Here is a 19952-nt window from a genome sequence, read left to right on the forward strand (position 1 = left end):
GCTTCCGTTCCCTCATCGGAAAAATGGGAATTAATAATAATAATAATACTAATAATGATTGTACTTGTTAAGTGCTTACTACGTGCCAAGCACTGTTCTAAGCACTGGGGAAGATAGAAGGTAATCAGGTTGTCCCTCGCGGGGCTAACAGTCTCAATCCCCATTTGACAGATGAGGTAACTGAGGCACGGAGAAGTTAAGCGACTTGCCCAAAGTCACACACCTGACAAGTGGCGGAGCCGGGATTGCGAGCCCCAGGTGGGACGGGGCTGCGACCAACCTGATTTGCTTGGATCCACCCCAGCGTTTAGAACAGTGCCTGGCGCAAAGTCCTTAACAAATACCATAATTATTAAGCTCATTGAGGGTGGGGAATGTGCTGTTTACTGGTCTGTGGGACTCTCCCGGGCACTTAGTGCTTTGACCTGCACACAGTAAGCGCTCAATAAATATGATTGAATGAATTAATAATAAATATGGTATTTAAGACGACTGAACTAATAATAATTATGGTATTTGTTAAGGACTATGTGCCAGGCACTGTACTAAGCGCTGGGGTAGATGCAAGCAAATCGGATTGGACAGGGTCCCTTTCCCACACGGGGCTCAGTCTCAACCCCCGCTTTCCAGATGAGGTCACTGAGGCCCGGAGAGGGGAAGCGACTGGCCCGAAGTCACACAGCAGGCAAGGGGCGGAGCCAGGAATTAGAACTCATAACCTTCCGAAGTCCCGGACCCGGGCTCTCTCTGCTACACCATGCTGCGCGTGGCAGCTGCAAGGAGGGTTTGCTGCCGCTGCTGCGACGTGTGATTGTTTCCTGGCAGAAGCCCCCGGCAGGAACAGACGGTCCCATTGATTTTCTAAGAATAATCATGACGCAGCCCGCCCGTTTGGGAAGGGCCCGGGCTGCTGCAGTCTGGCTCCAGCCCCGGGTTCAAGGAGAGGAATCGACTGGCTCCCTTCGCTCTTAATAATGATGGTACTTTTTTTTAAGCGCTTACTATGTGCCAACCACTGTTCTAAGCGCTGGGGGAGATACAGAGTCATCAGGTTGTCCCCCTGGGGGCTCGTAGTCTTCATCCCCATTGTACAGAGGAGGGAACTGAGGTACAGAGAAGTGAGGGGACTTGCCCAGAGTCACACAGCCGACAAGGGGCGGGGCCGGGATTAGAACCCACGACCTCTCACTCCCAAGCCCGGGTTCTTGCCACTAAGCCACGTTGCTTCTATTTTATTTTTAATGGTATTTGTTAAGTGCTTACTGTGTGCCAAGCACTGGTCTAAGCACTGGGGTAGTTACAAAGTTATCGGGTTGTCCCGTGTGAGGCTCACAATCTTCATCCCCATTTTCCAACTGAGGTAACCGAGGCACGGAGAAGCGAAGGGACTTGCCCAAAGTCACACAGCTGACGAGTGGCAGAGCTGGGATTAGAACCCACGACCTCTGACTCCCAACCCTGTGCTCTTTCCACTAAGCCACGCTGCTTCTCTTCCACCCGGTCCCAGCCCTGCAGCACTTACATCCTCATCTGTCATTTTCTTTATTTCTGCCCATGTCTCTCCCCTCTTCTAGACTCTAAGTTCATCACGGATAGGGAATGTCAGCGTTTATCGTTGTGGGGTACTTTTCCAAGCGCTTAGAACGGTGCTCTGCCCACGGTGAGGCTCGATAAATACGACTGAATGAATCGAATGAATGAATGGACAGTGAGCGTTCATTAAATACGATTGAATGAATTGAATGAATGAATGGACAGTGAGCGCTCATTAAATACGATTGAATGAACTGAATGAGGAGGGGCAGGTCTGCGTGAGGAGGCAGCGGTGGAAGGAAAAAGAGGCCTCATTGTTTCCCGGAGGAGTGGGAAGGCCGGGAGAGGCCGGACCATCAGACCCGGCCTGGAACGTGGCCCCCTCTCGCGGCCCCCACCCCAGCCCCGAGAAGGGAGGAATGAACGCTTCCCCACCCCCCTGCGACCACTGGTAGAGCAGGGACCCTCCGAAAAGCGGAGGCGGGGGGCTGGCAGCGAGCCCCCAGTGACGTCAACCTCGGCCGGGCCTCCCGTCATGCTCTGCTCCCCGGCCCTTGTCGGCCCCGCGCCCACGTCTTCTCCCACCGGGAACATTCCTGGGCCTACCCGCCCCTGGCCTTCCCACTCTCTACAGGTCCCACATCCTTCGCTTCCCAGCTCCAGCCCAACTCCTCCAGGATGCCGTCCTTGATCACCCACTGGCCCCTTCCCCTCCCCGGGCTGGGCCTTGACGTTCCCAGGCCCGTCGGTCTCTCGGCGGCGGGGCTGGGGACGCTGGGGAACGGGGGAGAAGCCCCAGGGGAGGGCAAGGGGCAGGACCGGCTGCCGGGGGTCCTGGAGAAGGAGGTGACCGCGCCCGTTCACAGCCTGCTGGCCCAGAATAAAAACAGTAATAATAACTGGGGTTTTCGTTAAGCTATGTGTCAGGCACTGTGGTAAGTACTGGGGGAGATGCAAGCAAATCAGGTTGGACACAGTCCCTGTCCCGTGTGGCCCTCCCAGTCTTGATCCCCATTTTCCAGATGAGGGAACTGAGGCCCGGAGAAGTAAACTGACTTGCTCAAGGTCACGCAGCAGACAAGTGGCGGAGCTGGGATTTGAACCCACGTCCTCTGATTCCCAGGCCTGGGCTCTTTCCACTAGGCCACACTGCTTACTATGCCCCCCCGTCCCCAGAGATGCCCCCAGCCCCCGACAGATGCCTAACGCCCCCCACCCTCCCCACCCTGGCTCCTGCAGACGCCCCCCACACCCGTGCCCAACCCTGCATCACAGGCAACAGCTCGTTTCCCACAGCCCCAGCTCAATTTCACATAGCGGTGGAGGAGGGACGCGTGGATAGTAATCATTAATAATAAGAACTGTGGTATTTGTTAAGCACTTCCTATGTGCCAGGCCTTGTACTGAGCGCTAGGGTGGATACAAGCATATCGGGTTGGACACAGTCCCTGTCCCACGTGGGGCTCACGATCTCAATCCCCATTTGCCAGATGAGGGAACTGAGGCCCAGAGAAGCAAAGTGAGCAGCCCAAGATCCCACAGCAGACAAGCAGCAGGGCAGCGATTAGAACCCAGGTCCTTCTGACTCCCAGGGCCAGGCTCTAGCCACTGGGCCCCGTTGCTTCCACAAACCTCTCTGAGGGTGGAGTGTGGTTCCCCCCTCCCCAGAGTTCACTACTTTTCTGGCCTCACCGAGGTGCAACCAGGAAGGAAGAGCACCAGGGGCACAAGGAGAGGAGCACCAGGAGCACCGAGGAGGAAGAGAGGCGGCCTAGGGGCTGGAGAATCCATCCAGAGAGGGGTAATGAAGAGCGGGATGTCCCGGGGAGGGGGGTATGATGGGGAAAATAATAATAATAATAATGTTGGTATTTGTTAAGCGCTTACTATGTTAAGCGCTGGGGTAGATACAGGGTAATCAAGTGGTCCCACGTGAGGCTCACAGTTAATCCCCATTTTACAGATGACGTAAATGAGGCACAGAGAAGTTAAGTGACTTGCCCACAATCACACAGCTGACAAGGGGCAGAGCCGGGAAAAGGGGAGGCGGGTACTTGGAGGAGGGAAAGGGGAGACCCTCCCTATCATTGCAGAGAAGTGATGGCTGCGGGGTGAGGAGGGTACAGTACCCTTAGTATAGTGCTTTGCACACAGTAAGCACTCAATAAATACCACAGAATGAATAATAATCACAATCGTGGTATGTGTTAAGGGCTTACTAGATGCCAGGCACTGTTCTAAGCGCTGGGTGGAACTAAGTGAATCGGATTGGTCACAGTCCCTGTCCCAGCTGGGGCTCACGGTCTTCATCCCCATCTTCCGGATGAAGGAACTGAGGCCCAGAGGAGCGAAATGACTTGCCTGAGGTCATGCAGCAGACAAGTGGCAGAGCTGGTGATTAGAACCCAGGTCCTTCTGATTACTAGGCTTGTGGTCTAGCCACTAGACCACACTGCCGGGAGGGGATTGGGGTGGGGAGGCTTCCTTGCCCGGACTGGGGGTGGATGGGGGGGAGGCAGGGGGACACCCCACTTCTCACAAACTGGACCCTCCCCCAGGGCTCAGGTACCATCCTTCAGCCAGTGGCCATGCAGCCCGGAGAAGCCAGCACACAACCACACAATCACACCATGATGCGTGCAGGGGAGGAGGAGAGAAAGGTAGGAGAAGGGGAAGACAGGAAGGAGAAATCGAGGACTGGGATGGGGAGAAGAGGTGGAAATAAAGAGAGGATATGGGAGAGGGAAGGACAGGCGAAGCCGAGGGAAAGAGGCATCCGGGGATAGGCCGGAGAGTCGGAGCGGGTGGGTGATGGAAAGGGAAGATGGGGAGAGGGAGGGAGGAGGAAGAAAAGAAGAAGGAAGAGAAGGGAGGAGGGAAAAGAAAGAGGGAAGAAAGGGGGAGGGGAAAGAACGGAAAGAGAGGGTGGAGAGATGGAGGAGGAAGGAAAGAAGAAGGAGAGAAGGGAGGAGGGAACAGTTAAAGGGAAGAAGACGGGGAAGAAAGGAGGGAAAAGGAGACAAGGAAAAGAAGGAAGGAGTGAAAAGGGGAAAGGGGGAGGAGGGGAAGATGAAAGATGTGAGGGGGGAAGACAGGAGGAGGGAGAAGAGAGGAAGGAGAGGGGAAGAAGGATGAGGGAAGAGGGAGAGGAGAGGAGGGGAAGAAGAGGAGGAGAGGGAAGGGAAAGGGAGAGGAGAGGAGGAGAGGGGAGGAGAGGAGAGGAGAGGAGAGGAGAGGAGAGGAGAGGAGAGGAGGGGAGGGAAGAGGAGGGGAAGGGAGTGAAGAGAAGAGAAGGGGAGGGGAGGGAGAAGGAGAAGAGGGGAAAGGAGGGAAGGGGAGAGGAAGGGTTTGGAGATGGGACAGGGGCGAGGAGAGGAGAGGAGAGGAGAGGAGAGGGGAGGAGAGGAGAGGAGAGGAGAGGAGAGGAGAGGAGAGGAGAGGAGAGGAGAGGAGAGGAGAGGAGAGGAGAGGAGAGGAGAGGAGAGGAGAGGAGAGGAAAGAGAAAAGGAAAGAGAAAAGGAAAGAGAAAAGGAAAGAGAAAAGGAAAGAGAAAAGGAAAGAGAAAAGGAAAGAGAAAAGGAAAGAGGGAGAAGGGGGAGGGGAAGAAGGGAGAGCCAAACCAACCGGAACAAGAGGAGGTTCTGTGTTGGCGGGCTGGGCCAGGAGGACGTAGGCCTTCCCGGCGGGTCTGGAGGTCCCGGAGTCGGGCAGTGTAGGCTGGCCGGAAAGCCAGATGGGTCGGCCGGAGGGACGGAAGGGCACGGAGGGGGCCCAACGGACATACATCGGACAGACACGGGACAGACGGACACAGAGGAGGATGGAGAGAAAACAGGCGTGAGAGAGGGGCCGAGGGGCCGGTGGGCCAGGGGCAGGGCCGGAGGGGGCCTTCCTCCCCCTGCCGCCCCTGCCGAGACCCGTTTGCCCTCTGACCTGGCTCCCTCTCATCATCAGACCATCAATCCGTGGTATTTAGTGAGCGCTTACTGTGCGCCGAGAACTGGGCTAAGCGCTTGGGTGAGGACTAGAGTTGGTAGACATGATACTTGCTCTCAAGGAGTTCACAGTCTACTGTGCGCAGAGCACTGTGCTCAGCTCTTGGGAGAGGACAAAGGAGTTGGGAGACATGATCTCCGTCCTCAAAGAGTTCACAGTCTGCTGCATGCAGAGAGCTGTGCTAAGTGCTTGGGAGAGTATATATGTATATATGTACATGAGAGTATATGTGCATATATGTACATATTTACTATTCTATTTGATTTTATTAATGATGTATATATATATCTATAATTCTATTTATTTATATTGATGCTACTGATTCCTGTTTAGTTTTACCCGTTTTGTTTTGTTGTCTGTCTCCCCTCTTCTAGACTGTGAGCCCGTCGTTGGGTAGGGATCGTCTCTATCTGTTGCCGAATTGTACTTTCCAAGCGCTTAGTACAGTGCTCTGCAGCCGATAAGCGCTCAATAAATACGAGGGAATGAATGAATGAGAGTGAGCTACAACAGAGTTGGTAGGCAGGATTGCTGCCCACAAGGATCTGACTGTCTTAGAGAAGGGAGACAATCAAACCAATTCCTGAGAGGAGAAGTTGTAAAGTAGAAGGATGCGGACAGGAGTGCGGTGGGGCTGGGATGAGGAGCAAAATGCTTAATGGGTCTCCGGCCAGGTGCTTTATCGACACACATCGGACTGAGCGTGAAGAGATTATTCAGGGAAGGCCTCTTGGAGGAGGTGGGCTTTCAAAAAGACTTTGAAGCCGGGGAGAGCAACTATCTGGCTGATATGAGGAGGGAGGACGTTCCGGGCCAGAGGCAGGATGTCGGCGAGGGGTCGGCGGCGAGACAGAGGAGATGGAGGGACAGTGAGGAGGTTGGCGTTAGAAGAGCGGAGTGTACGGGCCGGGTTGGTGTAGGAGAGCAGCGAGGTGAGGAAGGAGGGGGAGAGGTGGTGGACGGCTTTAAAGCCGATGGTGAGGAATTTCCGTTTGATGCAGAGGTGGATGGGCTACCGCTGGAGGATCTTGAGGAGCGGGAGACGTGATATGAACGTTTTTGTAGAAAAATGGATACCATGGATTGATCGCTAGGAGTGGGCATGATGACTGAGGGAACAATAATATTATGGTATTTGTTAGGCGCTTAACTGTGTGCCAGGCACTGTCTTTAGCACCTGGGTGGATGTCAGCAAATCAAGTTGGACACAGTCCCTGTCTCCCGTGAGGCTCACAGTCTCAATCTCCATTTTACAGATGAGGTAACTGAGGCACGGCCAAGTGAAGTCACTTGCTGAGGGTCGCAGAGCAGACAAGTGGAGGAGCCGGGATTAGAACCCATGACCTGTCACCGGGCTGGGGAGGGGTGGGGAGACAACTAGAGACACCCCAGCTCCGAAGCAGTGGGCCCACACTCGCTCTAGGTTTTCATCGCTCAAAATCTCCAGGTCCCTCCCCCTCTGACAGCGTGAGCTCTTTCATTCAATACTATTTATTGAGCGCTTACTATATGCACAGCACTGTACTAAGCTCTTGGAATGTACAATTCGGCCACAGATAGAGACAATCCCTGCCCAATGACAGGCTCACAGTCTAATCTGAGCTCTTGTCAGTCAGTCAGTCAGCTGTATTTATTGAGGGCTTACTGTGTGCAGAGCACTGTACTAAGCTTGCTTGCAAGAATACAATAGAACAACCTAACAGATACAGTCCCTGCCTCAGCCTTCTGGGTGACCTCCCAGCCTCCTGTCTCTCCCCACTCCAATCCATACTTCACTCTGCTGCCCGCATCATTTTTCTACAAAAACTTTCGAGCCACGTTTCCCCTCTTCGAGACCCTGCAGGGGTTGCCCGTCAACCTCCGCATCAAACGGACACTCCTCACCGTCGACTTTAAAAGCAATTAATCCCCTCGCCCCCTCCTACCTCACCTACTTCAGCCGTGCTCGCACACATCGCTCCTCTAATGCCAACCTTCTCACTCTGCCTCCATCTCGTCTGTCTCGCCGCCAACCTCTCGCCCACATCCCGCCTCTGGCCTGGAACGCCCTCCCTCCTCAAATCCACCAGACAACAACTCTCCCCGCCATCAAAGCCTTATCGAAGGCCCATCTCCTCCGAGAAGCCTTCCCTAAGTCCCACTTTTCCTCATCTCCCACTCCTTTAGGAGTCACCCCTGTAAATACTATTGAATGAATACTTTGATCTGACCCCTTCCTCCCCATCTCCCAGCCCCACGGGACTCATGTCCATAACTGTAATTCATTTATTTCTAGCACTATCCATCTCCCCCTTAGATTGGAAACTCCTTGTGGGCAGGGAATGTGTCTGTTTCTTGTTGAAATGTACCCTCTCAAGCGCTTCGTACAGTGCTCTGCATACACAGTAGGTGCTCAATAAGTATTATTGAATGAATGAACTCTGTTGTAGTGTACTCTCCCGGATGCTTTTAACTGTTCAATAAATACAGCTGATCGATTGGCTGGACGCTGGGACGGAGGGGTGAGAGGGGGCGGGAGTAGGGTGAGGAGGTGCAGGAGAACCCTGTGTTTCTTAGCGTGGAAAGGCACGGACGGAAAAGTGCCTTGGAGGAAGTCAGGTGGCAGATGACGGGGGATGACTTGACCTTGGGGGGGTCAACGGGGAGAGAGAGAAAAAGTTGGGATTGAACCGATCCATCGATGGTATTAACCGAGGGCTTACTATAAGCGAAGCACCGGACTAGGTGCCTGGGATAGTCAAACAGACACATTCCCCGCCCACAGCGAGCTTACGGTTTAGAAGGGGAGACGGACATGAGTAGAAATGAATAAATGACGGATATGGACGTAAGTGGTGCGGGGACTGCGAGGTGGGGATGAAGAATGGGAGCAAGTCAGGGCGACGCAGAAGGGAGCGGGAGAGGAAGAAAGGAGGGCTTAGTCAGAGACGATTCAACATTCATCCCCTTCTCCGCAACACGTTAGCCAACCTTGGCTTCACTGACTCCGTCCTCTCCTGGTTCTCCTCTTCTCTCTCTGGCCGGTCATTCTCAGTCTCCGTGGGCTCCTCCTCCCAACCCCTAACTGTGGGGGACCTTCAAGGTTCAGTTCTTGGTCCCCTTCTGTTCTCCATCTACACTCACTCCCTTAGTGAACTCATTCACTCCCACAGCTTCAACTATCATCCATACGTGGATGACACCCTAATCTCCATCTCCTCCCTTGTTCTCTCTCCCTCCCTCCAGGCTCGCATCTCCAGCGTGGATCAGTGGAAAGAGCCTGAGCTTCAGAGTCAGAGGTCATAGGTTCGACTCCCAGCTCTGCCACTCGTCAGCCGTGTGACTGTGGGCAAGTCACTTAACTTCTCTGTGCCTCAGTTACCTCATCTGTAAAATGGGGATTAACTGTGAGCCTCCCGTGGGATGACCTGATTACCCTGTATCTTCCCCAGCGCTTAGAACAGTGCTCTGCACCTAGTAAGCGCTTAACAAATACCAATATTATTATCTCCTCCTGCCTTCAGGACATCTCCACCTGGCTGTCCACCCGCCACCTAAAACTCACAATGTCCAAGACCGAACTCCTTACCTTCCCTCCCAAATCCCGTCCTCTCCCTGACTTTCCCGTCACTGTGGACGGCACTACCATCCTTCCCGCCTCACAAGCCCGCAACCTTGGCGTCATCCTCGACTCCGCTCTCTCTTTCACCCACACATCCAATCAGTCACCAAAACCGGCCAGTCTCACCTTCACAACATCGCCAAGTTCCGCCCTTTCCTCTCCATCCAAACGGCTACCGCGTTAGTACAATCACTCATCCTGACCCCACTGGATGACTGCATCAGCCTCCTCTCTGATTTCCCATCCTCCTGTCTCTCCCCATTTCAGTCTACACTTCACTCTGTGGCCTGGATTTTCTTTCTACAGAAATGCCCTGGGCATGTCACTGCCCCCCCCAAAAAACCTCCAGTGGTTGCCTATCAATCTTCGCACGAAACAAAAACTCCTCACTCTTGGCTTCAAAGCTCTCCACCCCCTCGCCCCCTCCCACCTCACCTCCCTTCTCTCCTTCTCCATCCCAGCCCGCCCACACACTCCGCTCCTCTCCCGCCGCTAACCTCCTCACCGGACCCCTGGCCCACATCCTACCTCTGTCCCGGAATGCCCTCCCTCCTCACATCTGCCAAACTAACTCTCTTCCCTCTTCAAAGCCCTACTGAGAGCTCCCCTCCTCCAGGAGGCCTTCCCACACTGAGCCCCCCTTTTCCTCTGCTCCTCCTCCCCCCATCGCCCCGACTCCCTCCCTCTGCTCTACTCCCCTCCCCTCCCAAAGCACTTGTGTATATATGTACATATTTATTATTCTATTTATCTTATTAATGATGTGGATATGTCTATAATTCTATTCACTGATATTGACACTACCGATGCCTGTTATCCAAGTTCTTGGGAATGCTGGGTTCTGCTCCAAGCAGCCCCAGCAGTCTCAATCAGTCAATCAACGGAACTGATATACTTTACACTCCCAAGTGCTTATTCGTTGCTTTGCATACAGTAAGCGCTCAATAAATACCACTGAATGAATATTCCTTTTTTTTAAATGGTATTTCATAAGCACTTACTATGTGCCAGGCGCTGTTCAAAGTGCTGGGGTAAATACAAGTTAATCAGGTTCGACAGAGTCCCTGTCGCACATGGGGCTCACACTCTTAATCCCCAATTTACAGATGAGGGAACTGAAGCCCAGAAAAGTGACTGGTCACACAGGTCACACAGCAGACAAGTGGTGGAGCTGGGATTAAAACCCAGGAGCTCTGACTCCCAGGCCCAGGGTCCTTAATAATAATAATAATAATGATGATGATGATACTTGTTAAGCACATACTACGTGTCAAGTACTGTTCTACGCTCTGGGATAGATACAAGGTAATCAGGTTGGACCCAGTCCCTGTCCCATGTGGGGCTCACAGTCTTAATCCCATTTTACAGATGAGGTAACTGAGGCCCAGAGAAGTGAAGTCACTTGCCCAAAGTCACACAGCAGACAAGCGGAAGAGCTGAGATTAGAACCCAGGTCCTTTTGACTCCTATGCCTGGGTTCTAGCCACTAGGTCCTGCTCCTTCTACTAGGCCACGCTGCTTCTCTTTATTGAGCGCTTACTGTGTGCTAAGCGCTTGGGAGAGTATAATGGGACAGAGTTAGCAGATATATTTCCTGCCCACAATGAGCAGCTCACGAGCCCTGCCTGCCCCAGCGCTTTCCCGGCCCCTCTCCATGGGCTGCCAGAGGTCAGACAGCAAGTGATGTCATCAGCTTCCAGGGCTGGAAAATGGGAAATCTCAGAGTCACATACTGGGCGGGGGTCCCCAGGTCTCCGCCCCCGCCATCCCCGGCCCAGTAGCAATCGCCCCCCATTGAGTCACCACCTCCTGTTCCCCCTCAGCTGAAGGGATGTGGAACCCTCTTCCTGTTTCCCAGACACGGCCTAGTGGCTACAGCCCGGGCCTAGGAAGCAGAAGAACCTGGGTTCTAACCCCGGCTCCGCCACTTGCCTCCTGGGTGACCTTCGACAACTCACTTCACTTCTCTGGGCCTCAGTTCCCTCACCTGGTAAATGGGGATTGAGGCTGTGAGCCCCACGTGGGTCGGGGACTGTGTCCAACCTGATTTGCTTATATCTCCCCCAGTGCTTAGTACAGTGCTTGGCACTTAGAAAGCCCTTAACAAATACCACAATTATTATTATTATTCTACGAGACTCTAAGGGCCAGTTCCCTCATCTGTAAAATGGGGATTAAAACTATGAGGCCTATGTGCGACAGAGACTGTGTCCAACCTGATTAGCTTATTTCTACCCCAGTGCTCAGAACAGTGCTTGACACAAAGTAAGTGCTTAACAAATACTATTATTATTATTATTATTGTTATTATTGCTCCCGACCCCACCCCCTCTAGGCCTGCTGGGAGCTCAGGCCAGCCAGACCACTGACTGCTGAGGTATGAAGGGTCTCGGCTCCGGGTTTTCTATGCTCTATGCTCTTCTCTGTGTCAGCCGTTCCGCTCCATTCATCATTCAATCAATCGTATTTACTGGGTGCTTACTGTGTGCAGAGCACCATACTAAGCGCTGAGGAGCGTCCAATACAACAAAAAACAGACACATTGCCTGCCCACAAGGAGTTCACAGTCAAAAAGGGCACCTCCTTCCTCCAAAATCCAGTCAGGCTGGAACCCTGCTCCCCCGGCTCTTCTGGCAAATCGTTCTGTTTCAAAAAAACCCTGTTCCCGCAGTCCATGGCAACCCTAATAATAATAATAATAATATAATTCTGGTATTTGTTAAGCACTTAGTTTGTGCCAGGCACTGTACTAAGCTCTGGGGTGGATACAGGCGAATCAGGTTGGACACCGTCCCTGTCCCACGTTGGACTCACGGTCTCAATCCTCACTTTACAGATGAGAGAACTGAGGCCCAGAGAAGTGATGGGATTTGCCCAAGATCACAAGACAGGTGGAAGAGCCGGGATTAGAACCCATGACTTTCTGACTCCCAGGCCCGGGATCTATCCATTATGCCATGCTGCTTCTGAGCCCTTCCGGCACCATGGCAGATCTGGTCCTCCTGCCTCGAATTCCTCCAGCCCAAGGGCCCGGGGACGTAATAAAGATAATAATAAAAACTGTGATATTTGTTCAGCACTTACGATGTGCCAGAAACTGTACTAAGCACTGGGGTAAATACGAGATAATCAGGTTGGACACAGTCCTCGTCCCAGATGGAGATCAGATTCTTAATTCCCATTTTCCAGATGAGGGAACTGAGACCCGGAGAAGTGAAGTCACTCGCCCAAGGTCACAGAGCAGACAAGTGGTGGAGCCGGGATTCATAATAATGTTGGCATTTGTTAAGCGCTTACTATGTGCAGAGCACTGTTCTAAGCACTGGGGTAGATACAGGGTAATCTGGTTGTCCCATGTGAGGCTCACAGTCTTCATCCCCATTTTACAGATGAGGTATCTGAGGCACAGAGACGTTAAGTGACTTGCCCACAGTCACACAGATGACAAGTGGTGGAGGCGGAATTCGAACCCATGACCTCTGACTCCCAAGCCCGGGCTCTTTCCACTGAGCCACGCTGCCTCCCTAACTCAGGTCCTTCTGACTCTCAGGCCCGGGTTCTAGCCGCTAGGCCACGCCATGCCCTGTGGGGAGGGACGGGAGCAGGGGGGATGGAGTTGTCCAACGCTTAGTACAGTGTCTGGCACATAGTAAGTGCTTAACAAATACAATTACTATCATCATTATTATTAATGATTGGTGATCCTTAGGTAGGGGCCTCCTCAACCAGACCCCCCAGGACACCCACGTGCCATCCTTGACCACAGGAGTTCTCTGCCCTTCCATTCCGGAAGGCCCCAGGAGTCCTGAAGGGCAAAGTCTGCCTCAAAATAATAATAATGATGATGATGATTGTATTTTTTAAATGCTTACTATGTTCCAGGCACTATACTAAGCACGGGAGTGAACACAAGCAAATTGAGTCGGACGCAGTCCCTGTCCCACGTGGGGCTCCCGGCCTCCATCCCCACTTTCCAGTTGCGGGAACTGAGGCTCAGAGAAGCAAAATGACTTGCCCGGGCTCAGCGAGCAGACGAGCGGCGGAGCTGGCTGTAGAGCCCGTGACCTTGACTCCCTGGGCTCTAGCTACTGGGCCGTGCCCCCCTGAGCCCGGGAGAGGAGAGGGAACGGGCAGAGGGGCAAAGAGAAGGGGCTTCCCACATTGGCAAGATGCCAGCTCTCCCTGCCTCTCGCTCCAGGTCATTCATCAGGAGGGGTAAACTGAGGCAGCCCCCCCACGCCACGGGCGCCTACCTGCCACCCTGTGGGCGACCAGCCCCTCCAGGTTCAGGGGCTCTTCCTCCGGCTGGCGAGGCGGGCCCGGCTGGGCTTCCTTCGGCGGGAGCCCGGGGAGGGCGGCCGGGGGTCCGAAGGCGGCGACGGGGCCGTGGCGGTCCCGGGCTTGTCCGGCGGGGGCCGGCCGGGGCTGGAAGTCGTAGGGCGAGGGCGGGCGGCCCGGAGGGGCGCGCTCCGGGGAGCCGCGGGACGCCGGCCCGGGGGGCGCCCGGCGGGAGGCCCCCGGGGAGGAGGCGGCCGCCGGCCAGGCCCCCGGCCAGGCCCCCGGGGCGCTCTGGGACTTGGGCACGGCGGAGCGGGCCGAGGCCGAGCCCAGGTCCGACATGAGCTCGTCCAGCGCTTCGATGGACTGCTCGATCTCCCGCCGCGAGGCCCCGCGCGCCCACTCGGGCGGGCTGCGGGAGCGGGCCCGGGCCGCGGGCCGGGGGCCGGGCTCGCCCGAGGCCCGCCGCCTCTCATGGAGGGCCTCGACCGGAGGGCCGGAGCCCGGGGGGCTCCGGTACTGCCGTTGGACAGGCGGCGGCTGCCGCCACGGCGGTTGCTGCGGCGGCTGCTCCTGCCAGGGCCGCGGCTGCGGCGGCGCCCACTGCCCCCACTGCGGCTGCTGCAGTTGCTGCAGCTGCTGCTGCCAGGAGCCGAGCCCCCTCTGCACGGCCTCGCGGCTGCTGCCGCCCCGGACCGGGGCCGGGGGCAGGCGGGGCTCGGCGTCCGGGCAGGACCGGGACCGGTACATCCCGCCCGAGGCCGGGCCGGGCGGGGGCGAGGTCGGCGAGGCCGGGCCCTCCCCGCGGCCGTCCCCGGCCGAGAAGGCGGGGCGGACGGGCCGGAGGGCGGCGGCCGGGCCGTCCCGCGGGAGGCCGGAGCCGTCGAGGGCGGGGGCGTCCAGCCCGTTGGTCAGGAGGCCGGGCGGCGGCCGGTCGTCGATGTCGTCGTCGTCCAGGATGTCCGTCTCCCGCTCGGCCGGCGGCGCGTCGTCCCCGTTGACGTGGACCTGGGCGGGCACCACGCGGCGGGCGGGGGCGGGCAGCATGGCGGGCGCCGCGGGGCGGCGGGCGGGGGGCCCGGCCGCGACGCCCTGGGGCACCGGGGCCTCCTCCGTCCGGTCCGTCCGGGTCGAGGCCGTCGAGTGGCCCGAGTCGCTGCTGACGGACAGCGTGTGCTCCACGTGGTCGGGGGTGGCCGAGGGGGCCGGGCGGACCCCGCCGCCCGCCCCGGCCCCGCCGCCGTTCAGGCCGTCCTCCTTCTTCTTCACCTTGGCGTAGAGGCTCCCGTCAAGAGGACCCTGGGTGTGGCCCGGCAAGGCCTCTGCCGGCCGGTCGGCGCCGGAGACGGGCGCGGAGACGGAGACGAGGAGGGATGGGGGGGAGAGAGAGAGAGAGGCCGGTCAGCTGGACGGAGAGCCGGTGGGCCGGCGGGATGACCCTTCGGCCCCCGCGCCCTGAGGGACCCGGGTCCGGGTGGCCGTCGACGGGCGCGGGGCTGGGGAAGGGGGCTGGAGAGCGGTGGGGCGGGGGGGACGGGGGGCTGGAGATTGGGGGGCTGGGAGGGTGGGGCGGTGCCAGTGTGGGTGCGGAGGGTATCGGCGGCGGGGTCTTGGGGTCCGGGCCACGATGCAGCGTGGCTCAGTGGAAAGAGCCCAGGCTTGGGAGTCGGAGGTCATGGGTTCGAATCCCGGCTCTGCCACTTGGCAGCTGTGTGACTGTGGGCGAGTCACTTAACTCCTCTGGGCCTCAGTTCCCTCATCTGTAAAATGGGGATGAAGACTGTGAGCCCCACGTGGGACAACCTGATTCCCCTATGTCTACCCCAGCGCTTAGAACAGTGCTCGGCACATAATAAGCGCTTAACAAATACCAACATTATTATTATTATTATTAAAATGGGGCGAAAGACTGTGAGCCTCACGTGGGACAACCTGATTACCCCGTATCTACCCCCGCCCGACAAAGGGCAGGGACCGTCTTTATCTGTTACTGATTTGTACATTCCAAGCGCTCAGTACAGTGCTCTGCACATAGTAAGCGCTCAATAAATACTATTGAATGAATGAACAGTGCTCTGCCCATAGTGAGCGCTTAACAAATACCAACATTATTATTATGATGCAGCGTGGCTCAGTGGAAAGAGTCCGGACTTGGGAGTCAGAGGTCATGGGTTCGAAACCTGGCTCTACCACTTGTCAGCTGTTTGACTGTGGGCAAGTCACTTCACTTTTCTGGGCCTCAGATCCCTCATCTGTAAAATGGGGATGAAGACTGGGCGCCTCACGTGGGACAACTGATTCCCCTGTATCTACCCCAGGGCTTAGAACGGGGCTCGGCACATAGTAAGCGCTTAACAGATACCAACGTTATTATTATTACTATTCTGATGGTGTGGCATTCATTCAGTGGTATTTATTGAGCGCTTACTGTGCGCGGAGCACTGTACTAAGCGCTTGGAATGGACAGTTCGGCAACAGATAACAGATACTTGTAGGCGGGGCAGGGGAGGAAGGGGAAGAGAGGAGGGGGCAACCGTGGGCAGGGCTGAGGACGGTGGGTGAGGCCTGGGTGGGCGGGCACAGGGGAGGTGGGTGGGCTCTGTAGGGGGCGTGGCCAGTGAGTGACGTGACAGTGGGCGGGTCTGGGCGAGGTTCATTCAATAATATTTATTGAGCGCTCACTAGGTGCAGAGCACTGTACTAAGCGCTTGGAATGGACAATTCGGCCACAGATAGAGACAGTCCCTGCCCGTTGACGGGCTCACGGTCTAATCGGGGGAGACAGACAAGAACAATAGCAATAAATAGAATCGAGGGGATGAACATCTCATTACCAAAAATGATAGGGTAATAAAAATATAGACAAACGAGCAGATGAGCACAGTGCAGAGGGGAGGGGAAGGGAGAGGGGGAGGAGCAGAGGGAAAGGGGGGAAGGGGGATTAGGTGAGGGGAGATGAAGGGGGAGCTCAGTGTGGGAAGGCCTCTCGGAGGAGGTGAGCTCTCAGTAGGGTTTTGAAGAGGGGAAGAGAGGTAGTTTGGCTGAGGAGAGGAGGGAGGGCATTAAAGGACAACGGAAGGTGGGAGGGGCCTGAAGAGGTGGGGCCAGGAATGGTGTGATTCCCCTGTGGGCGGGGCTGAGGAGCCCCCACCCCGGGCCGGAGCGGTCAGTACATAGTGTCGCCGCCACCACCGTGATGGAGAGTGGCGGGCCGGGCCAGGGCCCACACTTTAGACCGTGAGCCCGTCACTGGGCAGGGATGGTCTCTATCTGTTGCCCGGTTGTCCATTCCAAGCGCTTAGTCCAGTGCTCTTCACATAGTAAGCGCTCAATAAATACCATCGAATGAATGAGCCCCCTCACCCCAGCACAGGGCCGGGACCTGCCAGGAGCAGGACCAGTAAGCAGACATGGCCTAGTGGGAAGAGCCCGGGCCGGGGAGTCAGAGGTCGTGGGTTCTAATTCCGCCTCCCCCACTGTGTGCTGTGTGACCTAGGGCAAGTCACTTCACTTCTCTGGGCCTCAGTTCCCTCATCTGGAAAATGGGGATGAAGAATGTGCACCCCATGTGGGACAGGGACTGATGACCTGGTATCTACCCCGATGCTTAAAACAGTGCTTGGCACATAGTAAGTGCTTAACAAATACCACTATTATTATTTATTATCTCCAGAACAGGGACACTTGCACACACACACACACACACACACACACACACACCCCAAAATGCCACGCCCCACCCCCAAGGACCCAAACAGGAAGTAATGCAACATGGCTTGAAGCCTAAGAATAAATAATAATAATAATTAATAATGATGGTATTTGTTAGGCGCTTCCCATGTGCCAGGCACTGTACTAAGCACCAGGGGACATACAAGGTCATCAGGTAGGACACAGCCCCTGTCCCACATGGGGTTCACAGTCTCCATCCCCATTTTCCAGAGGAGGGAACTAAGGCTAGAGAAGCAAAGTGACTTCGCCAAAGTCACACAGCAGACGAGTGGCGGAGTGGGATTAGAACCCATGACCTTCTGACTGCCTGGCCTAGGCTCTATCTATAACAATAATAATAATGTTGGTATTTGTTAAGCACTTATTATATGCAGAGCACTGTTCTAAGCGCTGGGGGAGATACAGGGTCATCAGGCTGTCCCATGTGAGGCTCACAGTTAATTCCCATTTTACAGATGAGGTAACTGAGGCACAGAGAAGTTAAGTGACTTGCCCACAGTCACACAGCTGACAAGTGGCAGAGCCAGGATTCGAACCCATGACCTCATACTCCCAAGCCCAGGCTCTTTCCACTGAGCCATGCTGCTTCTCCCTCACACCCGGAGAGCAAACACTCACCCACCCACCCACATTCCACTGGCAGTCACAAACACAGGTCCAAACACACACACACACACACACACACACACATACACACACACACACTCTCATTCACTCAGCATGGTCTAGTGGGTAGAGCCCAGGCCTGGGAGTCAGAAAGGCCTGGGTTCTAATCCCGACTCCGCCACTTCTCTGCTGTGTGACCTTGGACAAGTCACTTCACTTCGAGAAGCAGCATGGCTTAGTGGAAAGAGCCCGGGTTTGAGAGTCGGAGGTCACGCGTTCTAAGCCTCTTGTCAGCTGTATGACCTTGGGCACGCCACTTCATTTCTCTGTGCCTCAGTGACCTCATCTGTAAAATGGGGATGAAGACTGTGAGCCCTAAGTGGGACAACTTGATTACCCTATATCTCCCCCGGCGCTTAGGACAGTGCTTGGCACGCAGTAAGCGCTTAACAAATACCATCATCGTTATTATTATTATTCTCCGGGCCTCAGTTCCCTCATCCGGCAAATGCGGATCGAGACCGTGAGCCCCGCGTGGGACAGGGACTGTAGCCCACCTCATATGCTTGCACCCACCCCAGCGCTGAGTACAGTACCTGGCACCTAGTGAGCGCTTAGGAAATACCGACGATTATTAGCGTTGTTAGTATTCTTTATTGGACTTCCAGAAGCGGGCCCTTCCGTGATAACCGAGTCCCCGGGGCCGCCGGTCAGGAAGGATAACAATTCATTAGGCTTGCTGAGACGGAAGCAGCCATGACAGGTCGATATGAAGATCGTTAGGACGGCGCTGACTGACAAGCCCGGGGCCCTGGGGACCCAGGGCGAGGAGACCGGCGGGCTGGCGGCTCACCGGCCCGGGGTCCGGGGGTGGAGGACGGGTAGGGGAGTAGACTGGGAGCCCTTGGGAGGTTCCCCTGCCCAGGGGGCTCCTAGGATGGAGCAGAGGGGAGGGGGATGGATCTTCCCCAAGACCCCTATTCAGTCATTCAATCATTTATTCATTCATTCGTTCATTCAATCGTACTCCTTAAGTGCTTACTGTAGGCAGAGCACTGTACTAAGCGCTTGGGAAAGTACAACAGGGGAAGCAGCGTCGCTTAATAATAATAATATTGGCATTTGTTAAGCGCTTACTATGTGCAGAGCACTGTTCTAAGGGACGGGGGAGATACAGGGTAATCGGGTCGTCCCACGTGAGGCTCACAGTTAATCCCCATTTTACAGATGAGGTAACTGAGGCACGGAGAAGTTAAGTGACTCGCCCACCGTCACACAGCTGAGAAGTGGCAGAGTCAGGAGTCGAACCCATGACCGCCGACTCCGAAGCCCAGGCACTTTCCACTGAGACATGCTGCTTCTCTGCTTAGCGGAGAGAGCCCGGGCTTGGGAGGCAGAGGACGTGAGTTCTAATCCCCGCTGCGCCACTTGTCTGCTCGGGCGAGCCTCTTACCGTCTCTGTACCTCAGCCACCTCATCTGTAAAATGGGGATTGAGACCGTGAGCCCCACGTGGGACGATCTGAATCCCTTATAACTACCCCAGGGCTTAGAACAGGGCTCGGCACATAGTAAGCGCTGAACAAATACCATCATCATCATTATTAGAGAAGCAGCGTGGCTCAGTGGAAAAAGCCCGGGCTTGGGAGTCAGAGGTCATGGGTTCAAATCCCAGCTCTGCCACTTGGCAGCTGGGTGACTGTGGACAAGTCACTTAATAATGTTGGTATTTGTTAAGCGCTTACTATGTGCAGAGCACTGTTCTAAGCGCTGGGGTAGACACAGGGGAATCAGGTTGTCCCACGTGGGGCTCACAGTCTTCATCCCCATTTTCCAGATGAGGTAACTGAGGCACTGAAAAGTGAAGTGACTTGCCCACAGTCACACAGCTGACAAGTGGCAGAGCTAGGATTCGAACCCATGACCTCTGACTCCCAAGCCCGTGCTCTTTCCACTGAGCCACGCTGCTTCTCTTAGACACGGGGAATCAGGTTGTCCCACGTGGGGCACTTCACTTCTCTGTGCCTCAGTTCCCTCATCTGTAAAATGGGGATTAAGACTGTGAGCCTCATGTGGGCCAACCTGATTACCCTATATCTACCTCAGCGCTTAGAACAGTGCGCTGCACATAGTAAGCGCTTAACAAATACCAACATTATTATTATCATTATTAACAATAAATCGTGACATTCCCTGCCCCAGTGAGC

General features: G+C 55.4%; 1 protein-coding gene across 1 annotated transcript in view; it reads right to left on the reverse strand.

Moving 5' to 3' along the window:
- LOC103166230 (tensin-1-like) overlaps positions 1–19952 on the reverse strand; it is a 199331-nt gene that overhangs the window by 50803 nt on the left and 128576 nt on the right. The window contains 1 exon segment of the mRNA XM_029063050.1: positions 13384–14730. Within this exon segment, the coding sequence (XP_028918883.1) occupies positions 13384–14730 (1347 nt within the window).

The sequence above is a fragment of the Ornithorhynchus anatinus genome, chromosome 1 (assembly GCF_004115215.2).
Source record: "Ornithorhynchus anatinus isolate Pmale09 chromosome 1, mOrnAna1.pri.v4, whole genome shotgun sequence".
NCBI lineage: Eukaryota > Metazoa > Chordata > Mammalia > Monotremata > Ornithorhynchidae > Ornithorhynchus > Ornithorhynchus anatinus.